The sequence below is a fragment of the Arachis hypogaea genome, chromosome 12, assembly GCF_003086295.3.
Source record: "Arachis hypogaea cultivar Tifrunner chromosome 12, arahy.Tifrunner.gnm2.J5K5, whole genome shotgun sequence".
NCBI lineage: Eukaryota > Viridiplantae > Streptophyta > Magnoliopsida > Fabales > Fabaceae > Arachis > Arachis hypogaea.
Window position 1 is genome coordinate 89,727,568 of NC_092047.1, and position 16,115 is coordinate 89,743,682.

The 16,115-nt window shown below is 32.1% G+C and overlaps 1 protein-coding gene across 3 annotated transcripts; it reads right to left on the reverse strand.

Moving 5' to 3' along the window:
• Positions 1-5,271: 5,271 nt before the first annotated feature.
• On the reverse strand, positions 5,272-7,881 carry LOC112727687 (probable serine/threonine-protein kinase PBL9). Of its 3 annotated transcripts, none has more exons than XM_025777547.3 (6): positions 7,579-7,881; positions 6,900-7,278; positions 6,604-6,742; positions 6,374-6,519; positions 6,170-6,260; positions 5,272-5,766 (listed from the first exon to the last, which is right to left on the reverse strand). In XM_025777547.3, the coding sequence occupies exons 2-6, from the start codon at positions 7,164-7,166 to the stop codon at positions 5,387-5,389; spliced, it is 1,023 nt and encodes a 340-aa protein (XP_025633332.1). In that variant the 5' UTR covers positions 7,167-7,278; positions 7,579-7,881; the 3' UTR covers positions 5,272-5,386. The 3 variants fall into 3 exon arrangements, with proteins under 3 accessions (XP_025633332.1, XP_025633331.1, XP_025633330.1); XM_025777546.3 differs by having other exon boundaries at positions 6,137-6,260; positions 6,374-6,516; positions 7,579-7,862; XM_025777545.3 differs by having other exon boundaries at positions 6,137-6,260; positions 7,579-7,857.
• Between the last annotated feature and the right edge of the window lie 8,234 nt (positions 7,882-16,115).

Sequence of the window (16,115 nt, forward strand, 5' to 3'; positions counted from 1 at the left end):
ATGCATGATCTGGAAATATAATTTTTTTTGTCAATCATGAGACTTCATATTTCAAGAGACTAAATAATCTACATGTGATACAGTTAAGTCACCACATCAACAGATTAGCTTTTGGTGATTATTTTCCTGGTATGGTGAATCCTCTTGATCGGTGAGCTTCTTTTGTTCTGAAAACCTCAATTATATAAGGTAGATAAGGTAGATCTTTAATAGAGATAATGTTTGACTATTAAGGGAGATGATGTTTTGGGAATGTATAAAACAGAGTACATCTTTTAAGTACCATGAATTTCTTTAGTTCTTTTGGGGATTTATTGTTAGTGGTGCAATTTTTTGGCAGCTAATTGTTGGTGGTTCACTTTGTTAGAGTTGTTATTTGATTGACTCCTTTATGCTAGTTCTTTGAGGATAGAGATTATTTTTTGAGGTGCTTTATTTGAGTTTTGTTGTAAATTATGTTGGTTGAGAATAGTCTATAATTCATGATTTAGATATGCACTTATGATCTTTTGGTATCAATAATTTTCCATTTTCTCTTTTTTGTTTTAGCTAGAAATAATTAAACTTGAACTTGCATTGTATGCATGCATGTAATCTTGTAATAATTATTTTATAATAATTTGGTTTGTTCATAATGATTTGATCTCTAAATAGAAGGAGTGATGACTGGAGCTAAGGCAGCTAATATTACTGGCATTGCCACTGCCATTCCAACAGTAAGTATTAATTAGTATTACCATTACTCGTTCAAATAACAATCAATTAACATTTAATGTGTACTGACTATAATAATATTGATGTGAATACATTTGAATTAATTGCAGCTAACGAGTAAAGGATGCTGCCATGGGACAAAGGAAACCTGAATTACACAGCTCAAGTTCGCATAATCTCAACGCACGGTGGGTGGAGCAACATACCTCAAAGTAGCTGATACAAGACCATTTTGGTAAATGCTAGAAACAATTCCTTCAACCAACAACCCCTCGAATAATCCTTGAGCTTTACTATCTAGCAAATTAAAATTTATATGTATGTATTCAAGTAGAATAATCCTTGAACTTTAATTAGCTTGACATATGTGAATTAGAAATTGTTATAATATAATAATGTATTTGAAATTTTTTAATTTGATAATATCTATTCAACTAGAATAAGTTGAGGTTTTGTCTCTATTATCATGTGTTTAATTTTATTGTACCCTAATTATAATGGAATGTTTAAATTATTAGGTAGTGTATTATCTCAATAAAAAAGCAATGGTTTTAAAATGATTTGTATGGTAATAATAGAAGAGGCAAGGCCTCTAAATTGATGCCATAGTAGGAAAAGAAATGACAACGCGTATAAAATGTCATAGTCACTTGAATATGCAACTCTTCCAAGGGTTGCTATATAAATGAATAGACAACGCTTTTCACTAGTTATAAAATTAGTAGAAAAGAGAGTCTCTAATAAGCGTTGCATTAGACTTTAAGCGTTGTTTTTGTTTTAAAATAGGCAACGCTTTTGAAGAGTTGCTTCTAAGAGCGTTGCTTTTGAAGCAAACAAACGTTGTCTTTGACCTAATGCAACGGCCGTATCTGCAAGGGCCTGGAAAACGTTGGTTTAGGTCCAAAACTGCTGCCATAAATTAAAGACAACTCTTTTTCAATCTTTAGGCAACATTTTCTAAATGTTGTTTCAAATGAAAAATGTTGTAGTGTATCAATTAAATTTCAAGAACACAATTAATTCTTAATTAATTTATCAAACTCTACCTCTATACAATAATTACAACAACTGAAGCTCTAGGAAAAGTTTCTGACCGAATAATTGAAAATAAACGTTAAAAATCGGCTACTCAACCTTCTCCTCACTTTGGCCGAATAATGCAAGCTTGGGAAAAAAACTCTATTGTCGATTTCTCCTGAACAAAAGTGACGTCAACGTGAAAAGGAGTTATTAAAGTTATGGAGCTCAAGAAATCGAGGTTGAAAGTTCTTGAAAGGATCACGGTTCTCTCCTCTCTCTCAGCTTCCCCTTTTTTTTTTCTTCAAAATGAATTCAGCCATACAATTTGATAATGATTAATGGTGTTAATGATGATTAGGCGGCAAGGGTGGGGGTTGGGTGTCAAGCATTAGGCCTGCTGAGTGAGTGAGTTAAGTTATAAATATCTTAGACGAATAATTATAAAAGTTGAATATATTAAATCACAAGTAATAATATATATAGAGATGAATATATATAAATTATTAATATAAATGACATTATTAGTAACATAATGATTATAAGAATAGAAGATATTTGATGAAGCATTAACAAAGTTAAGTTCATCGAAAAATACTGATATTTATTCATATCAACAAATTTTGAACTCGATAATAATATTATTAAACAAATTTTTATTTTAATTCAAACGGATAAAAATAAAATATCAATATAATAATAATAATAATAATTATTATTATTATTATTGTTATTATATCTTTTATAATAAAAATTATATAAAAATTTTAATTAATTTAAATTTTAGTTATCAACCAATCAATTTAATTATTTTTAATAAATAAATTCTAAAAATAAAATAAAAAAATCAAACTTAATAAAATAAAGGGTAAAAAACAAAAATAAGCCAAGGAAGAAATAATTTACGTGAATAAGCCAAAACAAAAATTGCTTCATGAATCCACCAATGCACGTTTATATGTAGTTTGAACTAGCTTGGTTCGAACTCCATTTCTACATAATTCGAACCAGCTTGGTTCGAATTATACACAAACACACGCACACACTAATTCAAACCAACTTGGTTCGAATTACACACAATAATTCATGGTATAATTCGAATTATGCTGTTAAAAAATTAATAATTTATTAAAAAAAATTTATTAAAAAATTTATTAAAAAAATTAATAATTTAAAAATTAAAAAAATATATATTTTATTTTATACGTTAAAAAAAAACTAACAAAATATTTAATTACGAGACTTTTTTAAAATATTAATGAGCTATCAATTCGAATTCCATATAATACTTTTCTGTCCATTTTTAATAGTTCATGAATATTTTTTAATAAATTTTTTTAAATTATACTACAAAAAATATTTTATCCTATGCAAAATAATTTTAAAAAAAATGGCTTAAAAAATGTTAGGAGTACTATAAAAATTTGTAATGTTATAATAACTTAGGTAAATACATGCATGTACTCAAATTTTAAATAAAATACTCTACATAGTCAATAATAATTTAGAAATAAAAGAAAATATTTTATTCCATACAAAATAATTAAAAAATATATTTTATTCTATACAAAATAATTTTAAAAAATGGCTTAAAAGATGTTTTGAGTACTATAAAAGTTTGTAATATTCTAGTGATTTAGGTAAATACATGGTAAAAATATTTTTTCTTTAATTTCTAAATTATTAGTGACTATGTGTAGTATTTCTTTAATGTCTTAAGTCATTAGGATATTAAAAATTTTTATAGTAACATCTTTTAAGCCATTTTTTAAATTATTTTGCATAGAATAAAATATTTTTTTATGGTATAATTTAAATAAATTTATTAAAAAATATTCATGATAATTTTTTAATAAAATTATTTAAATTATATGGTGAAATATTACATGATTCGAATTACGCATAGGGAAGTTCGAATTACTCTGATTCAAATTATATGGTGAGCAATTCGAATTCTATACAATACTCTTCTGCCCATTCTTGATTGCTCATGAATATTTTTTAATAAATTTATTTAAATTATACCACAAAAAAATATTTTATTCTATGCAAAATAATTTAAAAAATGGCTTAAAAGATGTTAGAAGTACTATAAAAATTTGTAATGTCCTAATGACTTAGGACATTAAAGAAATACTCCACATAATCACTAATAATTTAGAAATTAAAGAAAAAATATTTTTATCATGTATTTACCTAAATCACTAGAATATTATAAACTTTTATAGTACTCATAACATCTTTTAAGCCATTTTTTAAAATTATTTTGTATAGAATAAAATATATTTTTTAATTATTTTGTATGGAATAAAATATTTTCTTTCATTTCTAAATTATTATTGACTATGTAGAATATTTTATTTAAAATTTGAGTACATGCATGTATTTACCTAAGTTATTATAACATTACAAATTTTGATAGTACTCCTAATATTTTTTAAGCCATTTTTTTTAAATTATTTTGCATAGGATAAAATATTTTTTGTAGTATAATTTAAAAAAATTTATTAAAAAATATTCATGAACTATTAAAAATGGACAGAAAAGTATTGTATGGAATTCGAATTGATAGCTCATTAATATTTTAAAGAAGTCTTGTAATTAAATATTTTGTTAGCTTTTTTTAACGTATGAAATAAAAATATATATTTTTTTAATTTTTAAATTAATAAATTTTTTAATAAATTTTTTAATAAATTTTTTTTAATAAATTATTAATTTTTTAACAGCATAATTCGAATTATACTATGAATTACTGTGTGTAATTCGAACCAAGCTGTTCGAATTACGTGTGTGCGTGTGTTTGTGTGTAATTCGAACCAAGCTGGTTCGAATTATGTGTGTGCATGTGTTTGTGTATAATTCGAATCAAGCTGGTTCGAATTATGTAGAAATAGAGTTCGAACCAAGTTGGTTCGAACTACATATAAATGTGCGTTGGTAGATTCATGAAGCAGTTTTCGTTTTGGCTTATTCACGTAAATTATTTTCTCCCTTGGCTTATTTCTGTTTTTTACCCTAAAATAAATGATAACTTATTTATATTTAAATTTTAAAAAATACGGATCGTTAGAGTCGTGAAGTCTATTCTTTGATAATAATTTTTTGTCAACAGGATCGTTCTAGTGTGTTTTATATTTTTATGCAAGACTTTCTTTTTCTTTTAATTAAATAATGCCATGTGTATTTCATGTGTTTGAAATCAGGTGTTACATAATTAGACTAGAAAACTACAGCACCCCAAAATATGCTAATCGTGATAGAGGTACTTACACTCCTAGCCATTTTGAATTGTTACAAACACTGAACCAACTCAGCATACTTGCAACATCAGCTGAATTATATCATATGTGCAAAATTTATTAGTTATAGAAGTGCCTGAGTTCATGCATCATGGTTTTTACCCTGCCTCGGAGCATTATATTATAGCAACTACTCAAAAGAAGATGGCAAAAATATCTTTTCATAAAGATGTTTTATTTAAAAGTATGATTTATTTATTTAGCCACGTTTTAAACAAAGACACACTTTTATATCATATTAAAATTTAACCATATAATCCAACATCCAAAAAAAAAAAAAAGATTTTCACATGAAGATAATTATAAAGTTTTCATTGTAGTATCTACCTTATATTATTAGGCTTTGTTAAGTTTCAAGTATATAGAATTGAGGCAGAGGGCCGAGACTCGCTAGAAGAAGGATTTTGGTTGCCTAAATCAGCATTATTAGGAGCCTGCAGCTGCTCCAGTAATGTAACAACTTCATCTATCTTTGGCCTGAAACGGGGTGATGATGATATGCATCGCAAGGTGAGTGTGGCTAGTTCATAGGCTTCCTCAACTGAATACTGCCCTTCAAGATGCGTGTCCAAAACTTTTAAGACCTTGCATTTGTTAGCCAGGTATGGTCTAACCCACTCCATCAGATTGAGTTGCCCAGTTGGTCGATTCCTATCGATCAGCCTCTCGCCGGTAAACATTTCAAGTAGGACTACTCCGAAATTGTAGACAGTAGCCTTAGCAGTAGAATGGCCTGCACTAACATTGTGTTTAGCCAACTAACCAAAAAGATATTAATCATGAATTAATATCATAGTAATATTACATGACTAAAAAATATTATTATTTTAGATCAATATTTGGCTTTTAATAGTTTGCACCCACATTTACAAGAGTTTACACACATAAAACACATAATTTACACCTATATTAGAGTTTAAACATAGCTTGCACCCACATTTATTAGAATTTACCCACATTAGTAAAATTTATTTGTTAAAGACAATTTCATTGTTGTGTTGACCAAATGATAACCAAAATTATTGAAAACTGCTGGTCTCCAAGATTTTCTGTTAATATAAATTGGGATCAAAAGTTGTTCAGCAACTTGAAACCAACCGTACCAGTTAAAAAAATTTCGGGAGCTATATATCTACCAGAGATGAACTCCGTGGCAAAGGCATGACCTATGTTGCTTATCTGTCCATGCTTTGGCAACCCAAAGACCGAAAGTTTTGCATTGTAATTCTGTAACCAAATCAAGAAATATATTCAGTTATGATGTCCAAATAATTACCCCTGCTTTTAACAAATTACCAAAACACTGTGTCATGAATCTGTCATATACTGCAAGCACATACTGAGTCAAGTAAGACATTGGTAGTGTTAAAATGAACACACATCAATTTTGTTTCTGCACTGTGAAGGAATGCAAGCCCTTTGGCTACATGAAGAGCAACCTTTAAACGGAGACTCCATGATAGAGGTTGTAAGAGTGAGTGTCCTGCTACAATAGTATATCCAAATGTTAAAACTAGTCCTAAGTTGAACTTTTAAGAGTATGTGCAATGATGGGGCAGAAAATACTCACTCCTGCTGAACAAATGATTGTCCAAACTACCGCGAGGCATAAACTCATAGACGAGAAGGCGGTGTTTATTTTCAAGGCAATATCCAATCAACCTCACTAGATGAGGATGAGAAAATTGTCCATGATAGTTTACTTCGGCCTGAAAATGAAAAATAAACTAACATAAGCAAGGCTGCGTTTGTTTACAGAACACTGAAACATGGACACAGAAACACAAAATATAAAATTACTAATTTTTGTGTCTCTATCTTATCATATTTTCAAAACCAAATGCAGTCCAAGGGACATAAACTCACCAACCACTCCGTGTGATCCGGTAAGCCACTTTGTTTAAGTCTCTTCACCGCAATACCAATGCCAGTGCCAGGTTTGGCAGGCATCAAAGAATTCTCATCAATCCAACCCTTAAAAACAGAACCAAAACCACCTCCTAACAAACTGTTCGGATGGAAATTTCTTGTGGCTTTCTTAAGTTCTGATAAACTAAAGCTCTTTAAATTAGAACAGTGAAAGATCTCTCCCTCTCTCTTAACTTTAACTTGGGCGCTCAGACAAACTCCCATTCTAGAAACAACTTCCTCAATTACTGAATCATTGTTCGTGCATAGATTTTGATTGCGGATGGTAGCTCATGACGTTCAGCCAAAAGTCCATCATAAAATTATGATAGATTACCTGCACAATAAACATGCAGAAAAATCTAATCAATTTAAACAATTTTCTACACATAAGACATTTAGTTCAGCATATGCAGCAATAAATTCAACAAATTAGCATAACATCAAGTCATAACACACTATAAAACATAAGATATAGAACTTAAACTAAAAACTCAAAAGAAACACCAAAGTCATTGTCTCATCATGTTCTTAATTCTTAAACCAACAAATGACGAGGTTTATAATTTATAACACGGAACCTATGGGAAAAGAAAAAAAGGGCTAGCAACACTGGAACAGAAACTGAGTTACGAACCACAGAGAGAGGGAAGAGAACGCAAGAGAGAGGTGGCAATAGAGGAAACTGAATTGGTTAAGAAAATGATGATTGTGGGTTTATGGTGTATTCAAAACAATTCCAAATGATAGACCTACAATGAGACCAAAGTCATTGTATGCTTCAAGATTATGATTCGTGGAATGAGACGGGGAATGTTTTGATGGATAAATATATATAGAGAGAAACAAAATGGTCTCCAAGTCCCGACTGATTCAATGACGGAAAAGAAGTAGCAGACCCTCCTTGTAGCGTGTCAACTTCGAAACAAATCATCTTCACGTAATTTCCTAAACTAGACAAATTACGGTCTACTTAATTTTCCCTAATCCATAGTCTACTCCCTAAATTGAATAAGAACAAACCACTGGTCTCCTTAATGCTTCCGACTTCCGAGTACACACTACTGTGCAAATAAATAAGACCAATTCTATGGTGCGAATGACTTGGGTCTAAATTTTGTCTAACTTTTTTTTGTAGTAAATTTTAAATTTTTTAAAAATTATTTATTTTTATATCTTTTAAATTAAATATTGATTTTTAACTCTTTTTAGTGAATAGGCACCACATTTTAAGTACCATAATATTCACCAATAAATAAAGAGCTAGGAAGCACCGACATTTTGTCGAGTTGCCGTACACGCACTCATCAATACGTCTGACACGCGTGTTGTGTTTAACTGTGTTTTAATAAAAAAATAAAAATATATTTTTAGATATATTTAGACATATTTAAATACCATCATGTATCAATGTGTCTAATATTATTCTTAATATGTATTCTTGAAATAAATTTAGAAATAATATATATTATTATTTATTAAAAAAATATTTTAAATATTTTATATAATTAAAATAAAACTTTAAAAATAACTAAAAAATTAATTTATATTTTAATATCAATAAACGGGCCTGCTACACATACAAGCAATAAGGCCTTACAAGTCTTACAAGCCCCAAGCCTACACACATTCCAGACGCGCACTAATTAGATTGAATGGAGCGTAACATTCACGCGCTCCCACTCAAACGGTTACGCTTCGCTTCGAGTAAACCACCCCTTAATGGCAGACTCTTCAACTTCTCAAAGCAATTCAAAGAAAACGTAACCCTTCCATTTTCGAGCAAAATTCGAAAATCAAGATATACAACTCGTCGCTAACCTTCGAAACCTCCATCAACACACCATCAAACTCTCGATCAAGAATCTCCAGAGAAAACAAAGCTATAATACTCAAGGTACGTTACATTACGATTCTTGTATATTTTCCGGATTACGAACTAGGTTTTATTGTTCATCTACGTTGTTGTATGTTTCACTGTTCTTCTTGCTCTACATCTCATTTTACAGTTTATAATGTTCTAGGTTTTACTGTTATTCTTGGTTCTATGTTACACTGTTCTTCTTCGTTCTTGTAGGTGTTACTGTTCTTGTTGTTCTAGATCTTCTGGTAGCTGATTTTTGGGGGTATATTCCGTAGATTGGTGGGTGTATATGGAGTAATTTGTTGGGTGTATATGGCATAAAATGTAGGGTGTATATTTCTGAACTGATATACTGTAATAGTCAGCACTTGCTTATATTTGCTTGTCCATGGGTGTATATTGCTTGACCTTGTAATGTTGCTTGATATTGATGCATGTTTGAGTGATACCTGACTGATATATATGGATGTATCTGAATCATATCTATGGGTGTATCTTACTGTTATCAATGAGTGTATCTGACTCATATATATGGGTGTATCTTACTGATATCTTTGCGTGTATCTGACTCATATATATGGGTGTATCTTACTGATATCTTTGGGTGTATCTGACTCATATATATGCGTGTATCTTACTGTTATCAATGGGTGTATCTGACTCATATATATGGGTGTATCTTACTGATATCTTTGGGTGTATTTTTCATTTCAGAGAAAATGACAGCGAGAAACCAACCTGGAAGAAATGTAAGAACAAATATATGTCTTACATGAAATCAGTTTTATATAATAGATATATATCTGACTATAATTTTATTTTTGTCTTACAGCAAACAAAAGACCTTAAGTGTGCCACACATCTCCTAAGTGATAAATTCAGAAACATGAGTGAGGAGAAGAAGGCGATTGTGAGGGATCTGGGATTCGGTGGTTTGATATTGCTAGACCTTATATTTTCTCTGAAATGAAAAATACCCATAGATATGATTCAATATACACCCAAACTGTCTGTGCTGTATTCAAAATGTATGAATTACAGGTACTATAATATGAAGAAAAACATCAAATCAAATATACACCCATAACCTGCGATTTTTTACACCCAACAAAAGTTGAATATACACCCTGAAATCTATCCCCCGCCCTGAACCCTAAACACTTAAAACCTAAACCCTTACCCCTAACCTGTAAACCCTAAAACCCTGAACCCTAATATTATATATATGTATCTATATGTAAAATGTGAATCACAAGAAAATTCAGAAAAATACACCCAAAAGAACAGTGCTTTTACACCCAAATTCTGTAACTATACAACCAAAGAGTTATCCCCTGCTCCTGGTACCCTGAACTGATAATTCATAACATGTCCTTGATATTGGCTAGAATTTGAATGCACCACTGATGCGGCATCAAACAAGTTTATCTGAATATAAGAAACTCACATATTAGCTAAACTATTAACGAGAAAAATAAACTCAATCACCACAAATTTAAAGAACATTACTTTTACCTCGCTTAAAACTTTCGTTTTCTTCTTCTTTGTGGCATTTGCGATCTGTTTGTCCAACTTTGAACCTAGCCTATTTTTTGGACGTCCTCTTGTTCGAATCCTTGGCGGGCTTTGAAGCTCGTTAACGGATTCCAAGTTGGCGTCTTCGTGAGATAAAGAAGATGTCCCCTTCCTTTTGGCTTTTAATGATTCCATCTCAGCCATGATGTTATCGTACGCACGGTGCAGAATTACAGTCAGCTCCTCTGATTCGGATGCAAATTCGCAAATATTTTGTGAACGAAAAACCAATTGGTCAAACCTCTTGCTTCTTGGCTCCAATAGTGGCTCATCGTGGCTGCTCTTGATGTGTGTGTGTCGCCTCTTTACCTTCTTGCTCCATCGTTCCAGTATATATCTCGGTGACACTTGGCTTACTCGTTCAAAGCTTAACACGCTTAGTGCGTGACGACAAAGTATACCTCTCGACTCGAATAATAAGCATTGGCATTTTACCTTGGCTGCAACTGAGTCGTAAGTAACCACAAACTTGTTGAATATTGAGCTGGAAACTTGTTCTCCGACTTTGTATACTGAATAGCCTAGAGCGGAATTCGTTAATCTGGTGATGCAATTCGCCCTTCCTCTGAATTGCGCTTGGACTTCCCTAAACTTTTGATGAGTGTACACATCTTGAAACTGAGCTTCAATGGAGGATTTGGTTGCACACGGAATGACCGTATGAAAATCTGCAGCATCTGATTCTCTCTCTGCCTGCTCCCGGCTTCCGAGGCAATTATCGTATTGTTTGACGAACTGAATAAGCGAGCTGTTCCGGGTGATAAACTTGTTAAAAAATGAATGCATGCTCTCGCTCCTTTGTGTGCTTCTCATCCCTGCCCAGAAGTGGTGATCCAGATAGATAGGAACCCATATATGACGGTCTTCATACAGATCTGCATAATACACCCAAACACAGACTATAAATTCACCCGAAAAAAAATGTAAGTTACACCTCTGCTGCAGATTTTTAACAAACATTACCTGAAAGCCACTTGTTGTCCACAAGACCAAAATTCAGCAGGAAATCATTCCAATTCCTATCGAATGAGTCTTTGCTATGAGAGTTCCAAACAACTTGGCTCATTTCTTGTTCGATATCTGCATGTCCCTTGTACCCATTTAATTTGCTTGGTATCTTCTTCATGATGTGCCAAATACACCAACGGTGAATTGTTGTTGGCATACAGGCCTCTAAAGCCCTTTTCATTGATGCGCATTGATCGGTGAGAAATCCTTTTGGAGCGTTTCCTCCCATGCAACGAAGCCAACATTCAAATAACCATTTGAATGATTCAATTTCTTCGTTTTTCATCAAAGAGCATCCGAGAAGTGTTGACTGACCGTGGTGATTCACCCCGACAAAAAAACCACAAACCAAATTATACCTGAAACAAATTTCCATAGTGCAGAATGCAAAATCATTAGGTACACCCAACAAATGCTTCGTATACACCCAAAAAAATAGCCAATATACACCTCTGCTGCGGATTCATAAAAATACGTTAATTTAGCATCATAAACAGGGACAGTTTGTTACCTGTTTGTATTGTAGGTGGTGTCAAATGAAATAACGTCTCCGAAATACTCAAAGGCAGCTCTACTTCTTGCATCGGCCCAAAAAGCCAGCTTAATCGATTGATCCTCCTCGAGTTCGAGCTCAAAAAAGAAATTCTGATTCTTCTCTTTCATTCTTAACAAATATTTCCCGAATTCCTTTGCATCTTCTTGTTCGGAAACATTCCGCACTTCCTTGGTAATGTAATTCCTCACATCCTTTTCGATAAAATTTAACTCGCGGTGACCCCTGGCAGCCGCAACAAATGATTGGTAGGTTTTGCTTGGTCTGATACCGGCCTCCTCGTTATTCTCTATTGTACGACGAATGGACATGCTTAGTTCCCTGTGCTGTTTGAGCATCTCTGCTTTACTTGGACAGCAGGGGTGTGAATGATCCAGTACAACCTTTGAAATGATCTAAGCACCGACATCATTCAATGTGTGTATATAAATTCTTGCAGGACAGTTTAAACCGGCTGTCGGATTAGTCTTCTCGGTCGGAGATATTTTAGATTTCCATTTTCCCTCTCTGCTACATGTAATCAATTGATTCTTAATCTCGTTTTCCTTCCTATTTGTGCTCTGAACTCTTGTAGAAAAACCTGCAGCCTTGGCATAGTTCCTGTAAAATTTTCCAGCATCTTCAAGGGTGGTAAAGGTCATTCCAACCTTCGGAACAAACTGGTCATCAATAACAGAGAGAGGCTGCAGAATACACCATGTCAAAAACTAAAAATACACCCAATCATTGCTGATATAATACACCCGAACCGCAACAACTCAACTAAAATAACAAAAAAAAAACCATAGACTGTAAATACACAAGTTGCAGAATACACCATGTCAAAAACTAAAAACACACCCAATCATGTCTGATATAATACACCCGAACGACAACAACTCAGCTAAAAACAGAAAAACCCATAAACTGTAAATACACCCACACTTCTCGCAAAAATACACCCAAAAAAGTTCTGATCTACACCCGAGCGTCTGCTATAAATTCCAGATAATTAATCAAAATTAATACATTACATTCAATCGACAGATTCATGTTAACGTGTTACTTCAATGTTCAGGAATTTTTCAGCTACACAATGCTATTCAAATGACTGCAACAAAATTCAGAGTATGTAAATCAAACCTCAGGGACTTCGTTAGATTCAAATTCATAATCCACTTCGCCCTGATTCAGCTGACAATCTGAGCTTGAATCATCCATAATCTTCAAAACGAGTTCAAACTTTGATTTCAGAAAACAACAAATCAAATAGAAAACGAAGCTGGAGTTGCATAGAGAAGAACTAACGTAAATGACGAAGAACATACCAGTGAGAAAGGAGAGGAAAAGAACGACGGAGAAGAAGGAGAGAAGACGCGCGAGAAGAAGAACGAGCAAATCCGCAAATAACGAAAACGAAGAAGGAAAGAAATCTTTTAAATTTGGTAGTTAGATAAAAGCGGGAGCCCTAATATAGCGCGTGTATACGACGTATGTGTAGCAGCGCGTTTTGGATTTTATTTGTTAATGAACTTGTAAAGCATACAAGCCATTAGGGCTTGTATGTAGAGCTTTTCTGATCAATAAAATATCAAAATATCATTACAATTTATCTAAAAAGTATTTTATATTTTATATATGTGTATCCTCGTATTTTATAAGATTTTAAAATTTGTATGTCGACGTATTCCGTATCATGTCTCATATCCGTATCAGTGTTCATGCGTCATAGATAAAAAGAACAATGCTAAATATACTGCAAATATTATTATTAGTCACCAATAATAATTTACCGAGTATGTCCTATTTTTCAATTTATTTTGAAATTTCAAAATATGCAAGAATAAACCAACAAAAAAAAACAATTTAATTTCTACCGAGAAGTATCAAGTAGTTCACTGAGAGTAGCTCACCGAGCTACCTCTACAAGGGGAAAAGGAATTTTAAAAAAAAAAAAATGTGTGGTACTGTGGTTCATATAATGTTTTTAAATTTTTAGAAACATTACATTATAAATCTTCTACTAGAAATTTTTAACGTAAATTTTTCAAGAACGTAAAAACATTTCACTAGCAAACAACTCTAACAAATTTAGATTGCCCAAAATTAGATCGACAAAATATGTATGTCTTACAAAAAAGATAACATAATCAACACAATTAATTATGTATTTAAATTATTTTTTATAAAATAAAAAAATGTATATTTAGTTGTTTAAAAAATATTAATATCAAAATAGTATTTATCATAAAAGATATACTCGCAGTGAAATTATTAATTAATATAGATTACTATATACTAAATATTGTTTACAAAATTCAACTCTCTCAATTTAGATCTCACCGTGTGGACCTGTATATCAATTATGTTCATATCATTTTGACTCTTTATCTTAGGTAAATTATTTTGGTTAACTTGTTAACTAATACAACTTTTAAATATAAAATTCAAAGAAAGACTAAAGAAGTTTGGTCATTAAGGTTTTTTATAGTATTATTACGAATCTAGTGCAATTGTTCAAGTCTATAAATTACTTGATAAGTTAAGTTACAAAACCATATTTGTGTTACTATATCAGACAAAATACCAAGTCTTAGTGCACAACTCGTTTCCCCTTTACACCTTTAGTTATGGCGGATGAAATCATTAACACCAACTAGGCTTTTCTACAACAACATTCTTGTCATTCAATTCCTGAATTGTCCAAATTTATGTTTTACGATGGGTAACCGGAGATTAATGGGTTGGACTTATAAGGTTAGCCCAAACGTTAGGAGGAGGTAGTCTCCGACTTGGTTTTGCATCTGGGAGCCGTCGCCCGACTTGTGTGTATGAAGGAATGGGGGGTGGTACCTGTAAAGACACTTCGATGCCTAAGTCAGCAAAGGGTTTAGCAGATTTTAAAAGTATTGGAACCTAGAGATACCTGAGGGGTATCAGTGTATTTTATAGTGGTGAACCAATAACCACCGTTAGAGTAATTCTACCTTTTAAAGTGGGTAACCGTCCCTTTATCTTAGGGAAGTTGAGATATGGCTCCTGGAAGTGGGTTGAGAGATTTTATGGGTAGTTACTTATTTGAATAAGTGTTATCTGCCAGCTATATCCTTCGATCTCGACTTCTTTGGAGTGGAGTCTTGACGGAAGAAAAATGTCGGTAAAGATTTCACAAAAATTATCGCGTTGCAAGTATAGTCTAAACCGACAATTAAACCTCAATCAAAATTTAATTTGTTTGTCACTAAAGTAAACCCAATAAAAATAAACCGAAGTATTTAAACCTCGGGTCGTCTCTCAAGGAATTGTAGGGAAGTGTAGTTATTATTGGTTATGAGAAAGTATATTTTTGGATTTTGAAATAAGGAACAAGTAATGTAAATGATAAGGAAATAAAATAACAATTAAGAAAAGTCCTAGCAAGGATTAATAATTGAAATTCCTATCCCCATTATCATAGTCACTTGTGATGATAATTGTATTTTACTCTCACTTAGTTAACCTCTAACAATTGAAGGTAGGTCAAGTAAACAATTCAACTTGAGTTCACAAGTCCTAATCAAAGACTAGAGTTAGTGAAGTTCAAGCCAACTAGCAACTTTCAATCACCAACCAACAAGAGACTTTGACAATTCAAGAGTTTCCAAATTACTCAATCTAAGCTAAGAACATAAAAAACTAATTTAAAATCCAACCAAACATTTTATCAAACACTTGGTGGGTACAAAATAAAAGCATGGAAAATTAACAAGAGATAATAAAATCTAAACAACCAATTGCAAGGAATCAATAACAACAAATAAAGAAAGAAGCCATAAACATGAAACATAAAATTGCATTAAAAGGGAATTGAAAGTAATATAAGAGTTCATAAACTAAATGGGCAAAATAAATGAATCAATAAGATAAGTAGATAACTAAAGTGCTAAAATAAGTAAGAGTAGAAGAAAACTAATTAAACTAAGATAGAAATTTGAAATTGAGAAGAACTAAAAGAAACTCTAAAACCTAGATAGAGGAGAGAGCCTCTCTCTAGAAAACTACATCTAAAACCTAAAGTTGTGTCAATAGAGTGTGAATGAATGATTCTCCCAGCTTCACTCTGCAGCCTCTAATATGTATTTTCGGGCTTAGAACTGGGCCAAAAACAGCCCAGAAATCACCCTAGCGTTTTCTGTAAATTGCAGCATGTGACGCT

What these genes read in the sequence shown, in the direction of transcription:
- LOC112727687 (XM_025777545.3), bottom strand. Translation starts at nt 7,166, where the DNA reads ATGGGAGTTTGTCTGAGCGCCCAAGTTAAAGTTAAGAGAGAGGGAGAG. An exon ending in CGGATCACACGGAGTGGTTG is followed by an intron (nt 6,743 to 6,899) that starts GTGAGTTTATGT and finishes TTTCATTTTCAG; the next exon opens with GCCGAAGTAAACTATCATGG. An exon ending in TCCCGAAATTTTTTTAACTG is followed by an intron (nt 5,767 to 6,136) that starts GTACGGTTGGTT and finishes ATGTTAGTGCAG; the next exon opens with GCCATTCTACTGCTAAGGCT.